The sequence below is a fragment of the Mirounga leonina genome, unplaced genomic scaffold, assembly GCF_011800145.1.
Source record: "Mirounga leonina isolate KUSES-001 unplaced genomic scaffold, KU_Mleo_1.0 Mir_53, whole genome shotgun sequence".
Taxonomy (NCBI): domain Eukaryota; kingdom Metazoa; phylum Chordata; class Mammalia; order Carnivora; family Phocidae; genus Mirounga; species Mirounga leonina.
Genome location: NW_023270807.1, coordinates 99,252,401 through 99,270,239, shown reverse-complemented (window position 1 = coordinate 99,270,239; position 17,839 = coordinate 99,252,401). Strand labels below are relative to the sequence as shown.

At 46.9% G+C, this 17,839-nt stretch overlaps 1 protein-coding gene across 2 annotated transcripts in view; it reads right to left on the bottom strand.

Annotated features, from left to right (window-relative positions):
• UST (uronyl 2-sulfotransferase) overlaps window positions 1–17,839 on the bottom strand; it is a 331,118-nt gene that overhangs the window by 121,421 nt on the left and 191,858 nt on the right. For both annotated transcript variants that reach the window (XM_034990976.1, XM_034990975.1), the window contains exon 5: window positions 14,455–14,608. In XM_034990976.1, coding sequence (XP_034846867.1) covers window positions 14,455–14,608 — 154 coding nt within the window. The remainder of the gene's footprint in view (window positions 1–14,454; window positions 14,609–17,839) is intronic.

The following is a 17,839-nucleotide window of genomic DNA, read 5'->3' as shown; positions in this document are numbered from 1 at the left end:
GCTACAATAGCAACAACAATAAAAAGATAAAATAACCTAGAAATAAACCTAACAGTGCAAGATCTAAATGAAGACACCTCTAAAATACTCTAAAGGGATATGACAGAAGTTTGAATAAATGGAAAAGCAAAATACATTCTCAATAAGACTCGACATAAAGATGTCAATTCTCTATATGTTAACCTAAAACTTAATGTAAATCCAATAAGTAACAATAGGGTTTTCTGGGTATATATGTGAAGAAGAGGGGAGCTGAACAAGGGGATCTGGAAGTTCCTATGGAAAAATTAACAAAGACAAAGAGCTAGGATGGTTGGGGGAAAAGATTAATGAGAAGAGATTAGATATATAACAGTGTACTACTGTACTTAAAGACACAGATGAAGGAACCAAGATTAAAAGTCAAAAAATAGGTCCCTCCAAAAACCAGAATTTATTATATGCTAAAAGTGACACTTCAGTGTGGAAAAGACAAATTATTCTATAAAAGTTGTTGGGATAATTTGTTAGCTCTCTGGGAGGGAAAAAGATACTGGATTGATATGTTACACCTGACAGCAGGGTAAGTTTCAGATAAATCAAAGATTTTAATTTAAATAATATGAATTATAATAAAAACCCTGGAAGACCCCATGGAGAATTTTTTTTTTTTAATCGCTTCAGGGTGAAGAAAGTCTTTCTAAGTGTAGCATACAACTTAGAAATGGCGTTTTATACCATGTTATTTACTTTCTTGCTCAAGAAGCTTGGTGCTCCTGCCTTCTGTGATGAATACTAAAGTCCTTCCTCTGATTTTCAAGACTCTCACTAATTTGTGCCAATCCAACTTTGACTTCTTGCTTTCCCGAATAAATGCTAATCAAACCATGCTTCTTGCATCCTCTTCTCAGAACTGGCTCATTCTCATGTCCTTTTTTTCCCTTACTATGTACTGATTAACCTATCCCTTCTCTATTGGTTTGTGATGCTTTTATCTATTGAAGTTTTTTATTGACATGATTGTTGATTCACATGCAGTTGCGATGCATATTGATTAAACAATAATGGTAATATTATAATATTATTGATGGGTATAAAATCCCTTACATCTAGGGAGCAGAAAGACCTGGAAGAGTTGTAAGTAGGGGAATGATGATGTCAGATTTGCACACTGGGTGTTATGACTGTGGATTGGGAGAAGATGAACCAGAGACAGGTTGATTGAGCCCATGAGGCTTTTGCAGATATCCAGATGAGAAATGATGGGAGTTTACTGAATGACCCCTGATGGAGGCTGATCCAAAGGAAGTCAAGGAGGAAGAACCAACAGGCTTGGCAGGGGAACTGGACACTCTTGCACCCCACCTCCCATCCTCATGGTCACTTTTTACTATAGCCATTGCAGTAGCCACAGATTCACACAAGAGCAACTCTGCCTCGGCAGCTCGACACATCCCTTGCTTTCTGTTCTCAGTGCTACGTCCACAGGAACCCACCTGGCACTCACGTGTGCAGAGCCCAGATATGAGGGAGTTAAGGGGCAAACTTGACAACAAAGGATGAAATCAGTGGGTAAATGCTCCCCTTGTTCTTCCCCAACCACTCCTTGGTTTCCAAAGGAGTGACCAATGTGAGGACACACCCTTGTACTGGCCTTCCCTGTTTCCCTCTCCAGTACCTCATGCCTATTCCCTGGATCTTTGTCCAAATTCCCACACCCTTCACCCAAGCCCTTGCCTCAGGCTCTGCTTTCACAAGGACTGCAGACTAAGTTGGTGTCTAATTGTGCATGGGTTGGGGGGTCAGGGGAAGAAAGCAGGCAGGGATGACTCCAGAGTTCCTTGTCTGGGTGAATGGAAAGATAGGAGTATCACTCACTAATAGTGGAATACAGGGTTTCTTTGTGTGTGGTAGAGGCAGGAAGTAGGAACAGATGCCCGTCTTACTACAGCTTGCCGTCTTGCCATCACAGTGCCTGGCACATTGTAGGTGTTCAAAATGCGCTGAAGTTTCACATGCAAGTGGAGAAGAGAGACAAACTCCTTGTACATTTGTATCTGTTATTAAGTATGTACTGAAAGTTAAGTTGGGTTTTGGCCACAGAGCTGTGATGGGTGCTAAGATTAAAAGAGGAGATTATGTCCTATCACCTAGTCCATTTTTAATTAAAATTACAGTTTAGTTTAAAATATAAGACATATACAACCATGAAATAATTAGAAGGAATTAAGAAGCAATACACATTAGTAAATAAAAAAATAAATATAATCCACACCAAGTAATAATTCCTGGGGAGATAAGGATCAGCAGCCATCAAAGTTGGTTGAGGTTAATCTTATTGTCTTGGATTAGGTCACCTTTGTAATCTCACATGGTTCTTGTTAATAGTGGTCAGCTAGAGGGGCGCCTGGGTGGCTCAGTTGGTTAAGCGACTGCCTTCGGCTCAGGTCATGATCCTGGAGTCCCAGGATTGAGTCCCACATCGGGCTCCCTGCTCGGCAGGGAGTCTGCTTCTCCTTCTGACCCTCCCCCGTCTCATGCTCTCTCTATCTCATTCTCTCTCTCAAATAAATAAATAAAGTCTTTAAAAAAAAAATAGTGGTCAGCTAGAGAATGTCATAATTTATATCTGAGATTTTATCGTCATCAAAGATTCCTCCATCTCTTGTTGAAATTGATAACTTTTCGGGGTGCCTGGGTGGTTCAGTCGGTTAAGTGTCTGCCTTAGGCTCAGGTCATGATCTCAGGGTCCTGGGATCGAGCCCCGTGGCGGGCTCCCTGCTCAGCGGGGAGTCTGCTTCTCCCTCTCCTCTGCCCCTCCCCCCTGCTTGCACTCTGTCTCTTGCTTTCTCTCTCAAATGAATAAATAAAATTCTTAAAAAAAATTGATAGCCTTCTTTTATACATCTGCTGATTCTTTCACAAGGCTCATCCGAGAGGTGAGTTTATTTCAAAAACTGGATGTGAGTGTTTAGAACTCCGCAGGTGGCAAAGGGGCAGTCATCTTACTATAAATTCCTATCAGTGTTACTTCCTCTTTAATGCAAAAGGAGATGAGTACAGAAACACTAAGCTGAATGTCGATACAACTCCATTGTCTTTTTACTTTGTCAAAGAAAATGCAGAGCCATTTTTAAAAAGCTTTCTTTATCACGAAGTTGAGTAGGCTTTGGTTAATGTTCTTTCATTCAACCACGAATATATTCATGAGCTTAGGGTCAGAGAAAAAGTGGTCTGTGCCTACAGGTTGCATAATTTTATCGCCAGTTCACTCGCCAACTGTCCCATTCATTCCTGGCTGCGTTCCTAGAAGATCAATGCAAATATCATGTGGGATAAGATCAAACTTCCTCTTAAATTCCCATCAAGTCACATTTGCTGGTATCAGTTCTACTCTGTCTGGGACCCTCATTAGTTAATCATAAAAGGGAACTGAAGTAGTTTGTTAAGTGTGTTCTGCAAAACTAGTTAGAGCTAAGACCATCACAATTTCCAGGCATGAGTATTTATTCTATAACTTCCTGTTGCATTTCAGGAGATCAACCATCTGTTATACCTGGTCTACTGAAGATGGCCCTGAAGCTCCAAGGCACTTAGCATGCTCTTGACTCCCCACTCCTCAGTTCCTATCTAGCTACCTCTTTTTCGTTTCTAAGATTTATTTGTTTATTTGAGAGAGAGAGAGAGCGTGTGCATGCGTGCTTGAGCGCAGTGGGGAGGGGCAGAGGAGAGGGAGAGAGAGTCTCAGGCCGACTCCGTGCTGAGTGTGAAGCCTGACACAGGGCTTGATCTCACAACCCTGAGATCATGACCTGAGCCAAAACCAAGAGCCAGATGCAGCCACCTCTTTTTAAGAATATACTCATGCTAACATCTACATCACGCCCCATGCTTTAGAAAGAGGGTCTGGATATGGTGCCAAATGGTCAGCCAGGCCATCTTCTTAGTTTCTAACCTCCTTGCAGTCAAAAGTATTTGTCCTTATATTTCCAGAGGGCCAGGCCCTGCCGCTAACAAATTCTGGGGCTTGTTTTGAGTGAGCCCAAGCAAAGCAAGCATTTTTCCAATTATGCACCATCTAATGCAATTTACATTTATTAGAAAAAATGCCAGCTATTTCATGTTAGTATTGACATTTTCATAAGTACTTGCGATTAGGATTCGAGCTGAGATTCCAATAAATCTCTTAGATGTTTTACACTTTTACTCTTCCTGTCTGTCTTCAGACTTGGCAAAATATTTTTAAGAACACGTTTGGAGGTCATCCCGCCTTTGGGGAATTTATGCTGTGTATGGGAAACGAAGGGGCAGAGGAAAAAACATTACAATTTGGCAAAGCAAATTGAGGACAACTATAGAGGTGTGCCAGGTTCTGAAAAACAAATGCAGGGTATGAAATTCTAAATTTTAACACAGATCAACTGAGCCGTTAGTTTTTTTACTTTATAATAAAACTTCACCCCATAACTCCTTTGAATAGCAAGCGCCATGAGGGCGCATTATTTTAAAGAACACTTAAAGTGTAGTTCGGCATTTAAAGTGTAGTTCTATTAACCCATGTCTTTTTACTTAGCATGTATATGTATTTGTATAAACTGGCTGGCATTTAAAGAGTGATACATGTTGCTTTGAAGAAGTGGCAGTGGAGATGTCCTCCTGATAAAATATTTTATTCATCAGAGTGCTCACTCTCTGTTTTACTGCCTAAAGCAGGGCTCTGCAAAGTGAGATCTTAAATGTACATAGAATTTACTCTTTGGCTTCTGTATAATAAATATTACCCACTTCGATTTAGAAGAAAGTCTGACAACACATGCGCAAGCATACATAAATACAACAAACCTTGCACTATACCATCAGACTTCTTTAATGACATTTATTTGCACATGCCAGTTCAAAGCCTTACAAGTAGGCACATTTCTGAGGGGAAGGCAAATATAGCTTTTTCAAATGGGCGGAGGATACAGAAAGTAAGACTCCAGAAGATACTCAGGAGATGCGTCTCTCGGCGAGAAGAGCTCCTGCTAATACAGCCCAGAATGGGTGGATGTGCTGTTATCCTTCCATAGTTCTCAACCTTAGCTACATGTTGGCATCACTTCCAGAGCTTTCAACAAATCCCAAAGCCCAGGCTGCACTCCAGATCAATTAAGCCAGCACTGCTGGGTGTGGGAGGCAGGCATCAGTGGTTTTTAAAGCCCCCCAGGTGATTCCAATGCGTGGCCAGGCTGAGAACCATCACCTTTGTGAATCTGAGCCAACTGGCCCAGCAGGGGTGCAGAGCTGAGCCCCCAGCGCAGAGACAGCTGCAGGGGCCACTGACTCACAGTGAGGGGCGGGGTCAGGAGCAGATGAGCTCAGCTGACAGGTGGCCAGCGGATGCACCTGGCTGTGCTTGGGCAGCCCCTGGGTTTGATGCTCCTGTTGGGACCTTCCATCAGGAAAGCATGCTGCTTCCCCGGCTCAGGGCCATCTGGAGAATTGCTTCATCCGTCCCAAAGCTCCTCACCTCCCGAAACCCTCTGCTCCAGCCAAGCTGTGCAGCTCACCAAAGAGCAAGCTTCAGGCTCTCAGGCTTTTGCACAGACACTCCACTCCTCTGGTCCTCTTGACCCTTACCCCTCCTTAATCTACGTCCATCCTTGAAGACTGAGCTCCCACCTGGGCTAGGAAGCCTCCCCGCAAGGACCCCGACTCTCCCTGATTATCTTCCTCACCTGAATTCTGCCTCTGCCTCTGCATTATTCTTTTGCTAATTAAACACATCCCAGCCAGTGACAATTTCTGCGCTGCTGCACTGAGCTGTTACCTCTCTCCTTGCTGGCGGTAAGGTTTTCAAGCTTGGTTCTTCTGTTGCTAGCCAGGCAGTTAACAACTGGAAGGACAGTGAGGAGTTTTACACTTGTTTGTAAATGCTCCTCCATCACCACCCCTGCTCCAAACCGGACTGCTCCTTGTGCATGGTCAGTACTCCGTAATACTCTCTCGCTCCTTGATTTATCTCTCAATTAGATCTGTACACTTAACCTTGAACTAACTGGTCTACCTACATATGCTTGGAGTCCTTCTCTGTTTTGTATTTTGTAGCCTCTTTTTTTTTTCAAAATGCGAAAGTGTCAGGATCCCATGTAAACATGCCTCCCTTGCTCTAAATCCTGAGTGTCTTCCCAGTGCTCTTTAACAGGGCCTGACCCCCGCCTGCCCACATTACTGGACTCAGCTTTCTCTTTCCTCCCTGTGCTCCCACTGCTCCAGCTTCCCTCGTTCTCCCCCTCAGCTTTCTGTGCTCCCTCCTGCCGCAGGACCATTGCAAGCGTTGGTTTCTATATCTGGATGTTCTTCTCCTCTTTCCCTTCAGGTCTTATTTCAACCATCATTTCTCTGACCTCCAGACATGCCCAGTGTCCCATTCTATGCCTGGATGGTGACATGTCTCTGCATTATAGGATGTGATGCAGTTACTACTTCACATGCATTTGTGTGGTTTGGGGATTAATGCCCGTCTCACTTATAGGACTCTGAGCTCTATGAGGATAGACACAGAGTCTATTTTTGCTCAATATTTTACCTCCAGTTTCTATTATTGTGCCTGACATACAGAAAGTACTATCAATGTTTATTGAATAATGAATGACGAATGAACAGATAGATGGACGGATGGGTGAGTCACTAGCAGAAGGAGAAACCACCAAAAGGTATGACTGGACTCTTGGTTTTGCAGACCAGAAGCAAGGAGGCTATCGTGTGGTGCCACTGCATGGTGGCATGCCGTAGGGCAAAGCAGATGTGAGCCCCCACCTATGGATGGGACGAGTCGAGCTTTAAATGTTTGTCAAGCTCACATCACCTCCACAGGCCCCTCAGGACCTGCAGTCCTTGGCGACTCTGTAACAGGCAGAATAAGAGGCCCTGAAGATGTCCATATCGTAATCCCTGGGACCTGTGAGTATGGTATCTTACATAGCAAAAAAGGACTCTGTGGATGCAATTAAGATTACAGTCCTTGAGATGGGGAGATTACTCTGGATTCTCTGGGTGAGCGCAATATAATCACATGAACCCTTCAAAGTGAAGAACCCTCCTCAGCTGGGTTAAAGGAATGAGGTGGGAGGAGGAAGAGAGATTTGCAGCAGGTGAGGGACCCAACTCACCACTGGTTGCCTTGAAGGGGGAAAAAGGGGATCACATTTTAAGGAACGTAGATGCCTCTAGAAAATGGGCATGGTGCTCATTGGATCCCTAGCAAGAAAAGGGGATCTCAATCTTACAACCACAGGATATGGATTCTGCCCACCCCAAATGAACTAGAAGTGAGTCTTCCCTTTGAACCTCCAAAATGGAAAGCAGCCCTGCCAACACCTTGATTTTAGCCTAGTGAGATCTGTCAGACTTCTGACCCACAGAAATGTAACATCCGAAATTTCTGTTGTTGAAGCTGCTAAGTATGTGGTAAATTGTCACAGCGGCAATGGGAAGCTAATGTACAGGCTCCATCCTGCCCCCCACATCTGACGACCCCCTTGACCAGAGCAGAGAGGAGACTTGGGTCAGGGGCAGCTGAACATGACGTAGGATGCGACCAGACGGAGTGACCAACTGGATAAATCAGGGTCACTCAGGGCCTGGGGTGTGAGCTAAAGAGAAACACCAGGCACTACTGTGGGAACAGCGGACGAGGCCAGTGACCCTGGGGAGAGGAGAGCAAGCGGCTGATCAGGGAGCTGGCAACCCCCGGGCAGCCTGGCGCCGACGTAACGGGGTGGCTAGACCTTGCTCCAATTCTGAGCCCCTCCTAGTCTCCCTCTGTGAGTCTCCCTCTGGCCTCCACTCTGCCCCTTGCCCTTCCCACGGGCCAGGCTCTGCATGGCACCTCCTGGCCTTTGCTGGCCGTGGCCGTCCTTCTGTCCTCATCACCAGACACATCTTCGTAATTACTCTCACGTTTCTGCTCCCCCGGCCCCTGTCCCAAGGCAACCCGGGTGGATCTGAGTTCTTTGTAACCCACGTGGCCTAATGCAACTGCCTCGCATTCGGAGGTTGACCCTGTCCACGTAGCCTCTCGGGGCTGGCGTTCTGAGCCTGTAAAAGGGGGCCGAGGGGTGGGCGCTAATACCTACCCCAGGGGGTGCTGGAGGATGAGTGAGCTAACCCACGACACCACGTGCAGGGCGGGGGCTATTTGGTGGCATCTCGAGCAGCAGCTGGGGGTTTTCTGCCGGCCCCTCCCAAGGCTCCTAGCCAGCCTTTTCTCCAAGACCCATCCTTGTTTTCAACTCTCCCGCCTCTCTTCCTCCTGCGCTCACCATCGTTGTTTTTTTGTTTTTTGTTTTTTTAAGATTTTGTTTATTTATTTGACAGAGAGAGACACAGCGAGAGAGGGAACACAAGCAGGGGGAGTGAGAGAGGGAGAAGCAGGCTTCCCGCCGAGCAGGGAGCCCGATGCGGGGCTCGATCCCAGGACCCTGAGATCATGACCTGAGCCGAAGGCAGACGCTTAACAACTGAGCCACCCAGGCGCCCCCAACAGCATCGTCTGTTTGCTGGTGGCTCCCGGGGGCACTCCACGTACTGCTGAACCCCGCACGTGGCTTTGGCTCTAACAGTGCCTGGGACCGCTCTTGACACACCTCAGGACAAACGGGATTCAAGAACACTTCTCTCGAGCGGGGACTCCTCTGTCCTTTGGGCGGCTCCGACGGCACGTGAGAGCCTTTGGTCCCGGCACACCTTTCCTCTCCGTGCCTTAGGGGCCGGCGGTATGTTGCTCCTTGACTTACAGCCCTGTGCCCGCAGCTGCTTAGGTTTCCAAGCAAATAAACACGGGACAGATCTACGCCAGTGGGCTGGGATCAGAACGTGTCCTCAGCTGTTGGGAACACAAAGAGAAGCAGTTTCCTTAGAAACAGATTCCCGGGGGAAGGGGCCTAGTGGGGCCATTTGAGACCTTGGCAGAGGTGGACCTCACGGTTCAGGACACGGCCCAGCACGGCCTGAGCCGCATGAGAACAGGAGCCCCTGTCTGCAGGAGAAATAGTCTCTTTAGGTCTTGGGGAGCCACGAAGAGAGCCAGGGGAATGAAAGCACCGGTGCTTAAACATGTTTTGGAGATTTTCAGCCATCAGAGCGCTTCTGTGTAGAATGCTTAGTTTATTCTCCCAACAACCCTGTGATACAGGCAAAGGGGGGCAAGATGTCCCCATCGTAGAGATGAGAAAAGTAAGGTTCACAGAGGCTTAATCACTGGCTCGGTCACCCAGCGAGGCTGCTATCTCCAGCCACAATCGTAAGCCAAATCTGAACTAGTTGGAGACGGAGTATTACTTTTCTACTTTTAAAAATTAGGAGGACATATTTATCGAAATACTTAAAAAGCAGATCATCCAAATCCCTTATTTGTTTTCTTTTGTTAAGGAAAAGGATGCTTTAGAGACAGAGGCAAAGCCTGAGGTTTCATTCACAGGACAGCCTCAGCTGGTCAGGACAGAGTGGAAATTTCCAGAAGTGAGTATTTCAGATATACATTTCCAAAGCTAAAGGACGTTCAGAGTCCAAAACTTTCAAGCAGATTAAAATGCATAGCTTTCTGAAAACCTTTGCTGACGCTGGCCAGTTTTCAGACTTCTCCAGAATCCAATGGGGCCAACATGATTCACTGAATTCTTTATGAATTAAGAAGCTGTAAATTATGCATCTTTTTTTTTTTTTTTAAACATGCATTACTTTCCCTGTTTTACAGCCAAGCCGAATAAACACTATCACAGAGGCAGTTTCCTCCCTGGGAAAATCTCCTCCTCTCCCGGCTCCTCAAATGGAGGATCATCTCGTGGAAGGGTCGCCTAGTGCATTTGCAATAAGTTTGAGTCAGGAGGCCAACTTGACATTCTTGGGAGCTTGAAAGTGCAAACTGGTATCTCTGCAGAACATTTTACCATGAAACTTCCTAGGGCCAGGTTTTAAGGCAAACAGCAAGCAGAAATCGCACACATATAACTGAGTGGAAATGCCAGGGCAAGAAATCCATTTGCAGGGAAATTCAGCAACTGGAAAAGGGAGTGGCTTCTGCAGGCCTGAGATGCTCTCCCTCGCTTGTCAATCACAATAGTTGCTTTTCATTAGCAGCCTTCATTCTTTCATTAACGATGTCCCTGGTGCCAGGTATCTCCTTGCCTTGGAAATAAAGGAGCCTGGACTCCAGCTGGAGAAGAGTCTCCTGTGCTGGGATGTACCCCAGTGAGCCTGTGCTCAGCTCTGGCTCACCTTATGATTCTAAAACCAAAAACGAAGGCAGCCACCTCTGCCCTGGGCAGCCAAGTTTCTGGATCTGGACAAAGAGAAATGAGCCCAAGAGAAGTGCCTTTTCACGGCATGGCTGCTAGAAGTTGAATTTGTATCCGTTCTAGCAATAATTTATTTTAAAATTATTTTTTGGTGAATACAAGTGAAGCATGGTTTGGAAATAGAAACTTCTAGAAAATCTAATTGCTTCCAGAAAATATGGGAACTAGCTATAAGATGCTTGAATATTTTGGGGGGGAAAAAACGTTATAACGGCTGTGTCTTTGTAAAGATGTGTCAGACAAAATGATTTTGCTCAAAAAGCATAGGACTTGGCCCAGCCCAGTCCTCTTCTCCCTTTACTATGCAGGAAGTAAAACATAAGGTCCCAGCAATCCAACAATATAGTCGTGGAGCTGAGGCCAGGCTTCTACTCCTGGCGGGGCCTCTGACCCACCCCTAGACCCAGGCCCCATTCCTACGCCTGTGAAACAAGAGTTTCCTCATGCCCTCCAGGGTCCCTGCACATCCTAGGATCCCTTTACCCTTTTCCACTTTCTTCCAAACCACCCAGCATCACAAGATGATATTATTTCACCCGCTCAGCAGGCTCAGAGGCCCTGGCCCTCTCTCAGCTGTATGCTAAGCAGCGCTGCAAGGCTCAGGGCCAGGAGCAGAACTGCCTGATTTTTGGCAACTGGATAAAGCAAGTGGCTTTGAGCGCTGAGATCTGGAATAATGTGGGTACACCAGTAGCCCCCTTTTGGGCCAGCCACCGTGACTCTGTGTGTGTGCAGTGTTCAGGGAGGGGCCTTATCACGCTGCCCCGCAGGGGTGGCCTGCCCCGCCGGCCTCCTCGGGTGTGGGGTCCCCCTGTGCACCCCCTCTCAGGCCCTCGCCCCCAGGGGAGGGCCTCGCAGAGGGGCCAGCGGTCTCCTCACAGCTGCCCTACACCCCACCGAGACACAAACAACACCCTCTTTTGAGTCAAACAACTGACCACCTGGGCTTGCCAAAATGAGGACAGGCTCTGAAAGGGGGCAGTTTTATTTCAAGGGTTTAATGGACCAAGGAGATGAAATAAAAAGTTTCAGCTATTAAAAAAAAAAAAAAAAGGCAAAAGACTGTCTTCTTTCCAAATAAACAAACTATCCTTTGAACAATTAAAGATTCTAACCGGGTCAGGCTGGGGCCAGGTCATGAAGGAGTCACGTGTCCCTTGGGCTCCCCTCTCTATTCCAGGCTCCCCTGATTTCTCCTTCTGCTGTTTTGGGTAACCCAGTGTTCTCCTGCTGGGGCCCTGCCAAGGAATGACATGAGCTCATCGGACGTAGGCCCTTCCCAGGACACGGCGCTTACACTGGGAAAAGGGGCCCCTGCAAATCTCTAAGGGTAGAATTCCAGGCCGGGAAATTTCCCCAGAATCTCTCAAATCACACCATAAAAGCAGCTCCCTGCCCTTCAAACATAGATTTGCCTCAACTAGCAGCTTTCAATAACTCTGTGGGTTTGGTGTTTTTTTTTTTTTTTTAATTTAAACCATGATTTTTTTCTCTCCCTTTTACAACTTCTCTGGCGAATGATTACGACTTACTGTGTGTGTGAACGTGTGAAGACTTATGTTATCGGCAATGATTTCCAGGTTGGCAAAAACATGAAAGGTAGAAAAACCTAGAGAACTGCCCTCAACTTCCATATTAATATGTGTTTGTTTTTTAGTAAGTAGAATGCTACTTAGGCCTCCAATATTTCAGCCCCTCTTCTGGGTGCCAGGGACATAGATGGAACTCTGATCCTATCCTGTCCTGAAAGAGCTTATAGAATGTTGGGAGGACAGGAGAGAAGTTAAGACAAGACCTTACCCAGAAAAATAACATCACCAGCACAGAACTTTGTGAGAGCACAGAGGAAGAACATCAGGACCTCCCTACATAGCTGTGTAGCTTGTGCACTGCGTAACTCTGAGGTCACCATCCCACAAACTCCATTTTCAATAGAGCCGTGTGGACACTTTGAGTGTCAGGAGCCTTGGGAGACTTGCAGGGAAAGCGTCCAGGGATCTGCCAGACATAGGTCTAGAGCCGGAGGGAGGTCCTGACCCCTAGAAAGATGGTGGAGAACTGCTGAGAATGTCTGAGGGCTGATGGGATAACATATCCCCTGCTGGGATTTCTTCCTCACAGAGATTCGGGAGAAAGAATCACTGATAAGGTGTGTTGGCTTTGGGGTCATTCAGGTTATTTCTCAGCTCACTTAGAGAAAGTAGAGTGACTCACTGGGCTATACATGATCTGTTGTCTCCAAGCCTGACTTCTCCGAATTCTCCTCCTGCCGCTCTCCAGGCCCCACCCCTCACTCTGCACCAGCCACACTGTTCTCCCTGCTGATCTCTGAACGAACCACAAGGTCACCCACTGCAGGGGCCCCATGAAAGAAAAGGCTGGTTTTCTCCCCTTTGCTTCTTTTCCTGCTCCCATTCTTGCTAGGACCTGCCCCCGCTCCCTACACATGCCTTACCTTCATGTATGTCCTCCCTGCAAGGGACAAAGGGATGATGACATCTTTGGAGTTTTCCAGCACAAAAGATGGTATCTAAGGAGTGAACAGGGGCACCATGTGCCTATTGCAGACCCCTGGCGCTAGGTATCTCCATGCCAGGACCACTGGCTTCGGGGAATGAGCGACTGATGAAGGACCCCTGGACCCTGTCCTTGTTCCGACCAGTTCCTGGAGGTCTGAGACGACACATGCACCAGACCATAATTACCAATAAAAGCCCCAGACTCCAAGCAAAGACAAGACTCCCTCTTTCCTTTCCAAATCTCCCGGATGCTCCATCTAGATCTCTTTCCCTACAGATCTTCAATGAAGTCTGCTTTCACCTCCTGCTGGCTCGCATTTGATTTCCATCTTGCGTCAAGCCAAGGACCCTCTTGGCTGGTCCTGCGGGACTTCCGCTCTGGGTCCTGGGACCTGGCCTGCCTACATCACTGGTAAGGGGTTCTATACTCTGAAAATGTATTTGTTGCTGAGAAAAAAATATATAGCCATATTCATAACACATAGTTTAAAGAAAAAGATTAGAGTTTTTGCCATCAAAATTCCAAAAAAAGCGTAAGAGCCGCTTTAAAAATATTTCATTAAAGCATTAGGTAGTTGAATAAATCCTGAATGGTGAGGGAAGAGGCTTAGTTTCTGGTCTTGGCCCATCTGTGAGTGAGAGTTTTGCACAAGATAAGACAAAACCTTCGTGCATCTCAGTTTTCTCAACTGCACTCGTGGATTTTAAGACATGAAAGTGACATCATCCAAAATGCTCCCATCCTCCAAACACATACTCTTATTACATTTTTAAAAATTAAGAGAGGTTTGGTCATTGGCTGGACCTGGGAGTAACGACACTCGTCCTTAGCTATAAGGACGCTCTGTGGCCTTGGTAGCAGTGGGCTCAGGCTCTGCGCCACTGTCCTGCCCTGGGAACAGAGGTGCACGGACCCCTCTTTACTCAGCAAGCTTTTGTCAGTCTAGGTCACAAGCAGGCGAGAAATGTACTTTGGCTCTGGTGTTGGCGGAAGGATGCATCACTCGACCTTCCGTTTTTTGTTCCCAACTCTGCACTATGGAAACAGCTAGTGGGGTCAAAGTTCACATCCCCATGGAGCTGAGCGGTCCCCAAACAAGGTCCAGAAAGATCAGATAGTTTTTGCCAAGACGGCCTGACTCTGTCGTGCCGTGGTGGCAAGAACCCGGACTTGACATCAGACAACCGGTAAACAGTCAGCCTTGTGTCCCCACATCGTTTATGGAATTGCAGGGTCTCCTCTGAAAACACCCCTCTCTCACAGGAAAACACTTTGTGACCCTCTCAGAGAGACTCTTAAACACATCTAAATGCCAACAGCACCTGTCAGGATCCTCTAGGAAAGGCTGTTTCTTCTCTAGGATCTAAAACCTAGCACTAAAGACAAACCGCAAAAAACAAGATTAGAAAGTCATTTGAGAAGATGTTCATCAGGATCTGGGTCATCTGGGACAATTAGCCTTTCACTGGCAAAAACTTCATCCCCAAGGAGGGTGCCATGGAAATGCCATGGAAATGCCACGGGGATGCCATGGGGAAGGAGAAGGAGAGCTTCCCGGCCTCCAGGGGCGCGCCCGGGGCAGGGGAGGGACCGCTTCTGCCGATGCGACAGGACTTACCAGGTAGCGCTCCTCCTGCCTCATGCTGGGGGTGCGGATCATGTGATTCTGTTCCCCTCTCCAGTCTCCAAATCGACGGAAAAAATAGTTAGATAAAAACCGGTTGACGGGGTCTCTAATGATGTTGATGTAGACAGGCTGGTCTCCTCCAAACCTAACACACACACACAAACACGGAGCTGGTTACAACCCGTCACTTCTGGAGGAAAATAAAGCCCACGTAGACACTGTTTCCCCTCTAGGTCACATACTATCATGAGAGGACCCCCATGCACTAAGGTCCCAGTGAACAATGTCATCGGCAAGGAGCGTTTCCCGGTGGGTATTTTACTATGTGCGGGAAGTGTCTGCAGGTACCTGCTGGGAGGTTGGGAGGACTGTGGTGGGGCTCTATGCAAACAACTGGATTTGTCAGCAGGGAGGTGTAGACATTGTCTTGTTTTCTCACTAGGCTGTGGGCTCCGGGGGGCGGGGGCATGCTGGGTTGGGTTTTGTATTCCCAGGGTCTGGTACAGACACACTGGCAGGTGGTTGGCCCTCCCAGAATGTTTGATAAATTCTGATTCCCTCGCTGGGTGAGACGGTGCTTTATTCTACATTCTGATTCGAACAGTCTCAGGTAAGGTACTCTCCAGGAAGTGGGTAATATCAGCCAACGTTTATTAAATACACACAACATTTATGAAGTCACTTTGTTGTAAACACCTTTTGTGACCAACTCACAGAAGCCTCACAACATCTCCATGGGGTAGAAACCATAATCATCCCCATTTACACCGGGGCCTGAGTAGTTCGTGGCTGAGCCAGGCTACGAACCCAGGCAGGCTGGCTCCAGAAGCTGTGTTCTGAACCATGGAGACAAAATTCCAGAGTTGAGAAAAGTAATAATGTAAGGGACATTGTGAACAGAGCAGAAATCAATATAATTATCCCCAAGTGATGGCGAGTGGTTTTAGATAAAAATAAAACAAATATCTAGGTGTTCCATTTTAATGCCTTCCACAAAGGGACTGGACAAATGCTCTGAATGCTAGCCCGAGGGCAAGGCCTTCCCAAGGCAAAATGATGAGGTCGGCTGACTTGTTCTTAAGGATTCCTCCCCTTTCTCTTCAACCCGCTTGAAAACAGTAACCCCGAGAAGACTGGGAGAACACTCCAGGCTCTGCAAAGAGGTCTTGCTCTGAAGGACCCACAGGCTCCTTTTACCTTGTGACCCCATGACCTTCTGATGAGGATGCCCTGACCTTCTACCAGGGGTCAGAAGAAGTTCAGAGAAAACAAATGGACAGACCTGAGCAGGTCAGTCCCATGCTGTGTCCGTCCCTCTCTCCAGCACTGTGTGTCCAGGTCTGCCTCTCCCATCAGACTGCCTCCTGGAGCAGGGAATGAGGTCACTTAGCACAGTGCCTGGCACACAGTAGGTGCTCAACCCATGAAGACGTGACTGCCTGGGTGTATGCTTCTAAGCTGGTAAGTTTCTGTTGCTATCACAGGGCTCTGCTGTAGAGGAAAGTCGACATAACAAGCCACCGATCCTTTTTTGTGTATTAATGCACATAACGTTGTCCTCGGTTTATCTGCATTTTGAAAGCGAACCTTCAGAGAGAAGAATCCAAAGGTACAAAAAGAAACGACTCTCCAGGGGTGGAATTTCGGGCACCAAGTTGCATGAATGACAGTCTGGACTCCTGGACGACTCCACCTTGGAAAACACGCTGCTCATGAGTAAGGCTAGCCGTGTCAGTACGAATCTCGTCAGCGCCCAGATGTATGCAGGTGACATCCGTGCATCTGCATGAACACGGCAACCAACTAGCCTCAGAAATCAGCTGTGCCAAGCCGGCTAGCCGCTATCATCCTGGATGGATCGTCCTCTTTTTAATTAAATTGAGTCTCCTATCTATAATAAGCAGCAACTAAAGTAATAAAGCTAAGGATCAGGAAGACAAAGCATGCCTACCAGATGTGAATACAATTAAACCCCCAGCAACTGCATCATGCTTTAAAAAACCTCAACTCTACTTCAACTTCATGTGAAGAGTGACCATCACTGCTAATTAGCAGAACTGCCCAATCATGTGAATCAACGCACAGCTTCCCATGGTGAGAGAGTTCTCAAACTGGCCACAGCCATCTTCCCCCTAACACTGTGGACATGAGGACTCACAAGGCTTCTTGAGCATGGGTGACTTGCTCCCAATTGCACGTTGTAGCCCAATGCAAGATTTGCAGAATAATTTTCCCAAACAGAAGTTCTAGATGGCTTAGGAATTTATTATTAAGTATCAGATAATATAATAGCCACTCACGAAATTTTTAACTGTAGAGAGATGTCTGATATATATCTCCCTCTTTCCAGAAATCAACAGTAATAATGGTTTCAGGCTGCCAGCCCCAGTCTACGGCCATACCACCCTGAACGCACCCGATCTCGTCTGATCTTGGAAGCTAAGCAGGGTCGGGCCTGGTCAGTACTTGGAAGGGAGGCTGCCAGCCCCAGTCCTTTTTCTAGGACACAGAACTCCCTCCCAAACTGGCAAAATTGGGGTGGCATGTCAGTTATACAAAAGAGGCCAGCATATCACCCGTGTGTCCCGGGGAAACAAATTTCCCCCCTCATCCTACCCTCTCTCAAGGTCAATTTCTCCTCCTTCCACACTTCTTAGTTCTAGTCAGAATTTCTGGTCACCCTTAGAAGGTCTCTCAATCCCCTGAACCTACTACTGCTCCTTGTATGAGAGAGAAAAAGAGAGAGGGAGAGAGAGAATACTTTGCACCCCCACCCAATCTCACACAGCACAACACTCTACCTTATGTTTTCAGCTCTGAAGAGAACATTTCCAGAGCCTCCAGGTGAAGCCCATCCTATTAAGCCAACCTGACAGTTGAGGAGTCTTTGGTACACCCAGCCAAAATTCCTAATCTTCCTTTATGCGCTTTTCCTTTTGTTTGAGCCACTCAACATAAAGAATTGGCTTCTCTTTATAGATTTTTTTTTAAACAACTTTAAGCCTTTTCAGCTTCAATTTTAATTCCTTTAAATTCTTTTGTGTGTGTGTCTTCTTGAAAATTCCTTTAGCGGTTGTCTTCAGACTTACTTCCTTTTATTTATTTTTTTAAAAGATTTTATTTATTTATTTGAGACAGAATGAGAGAGAGAGAGCACATGAGAGGGGGGAGGGTCAGAGGGAGAAGCAGGCTCCCTGCCGAGCAGGGAGCCCGATGCGGGACTCGATCCCGGGACTCCAGGATCATGGCCTGAGCCGAAGGCAGTCGCTTAACCAACTGAGCCACCCAGGCGCCCACTTCCTTTTATTTTTTAATCTGTACTTCTAATTTGGTCTTTATTAAACTCTAAACAATTGTGCTGACCACAATGAGGGTA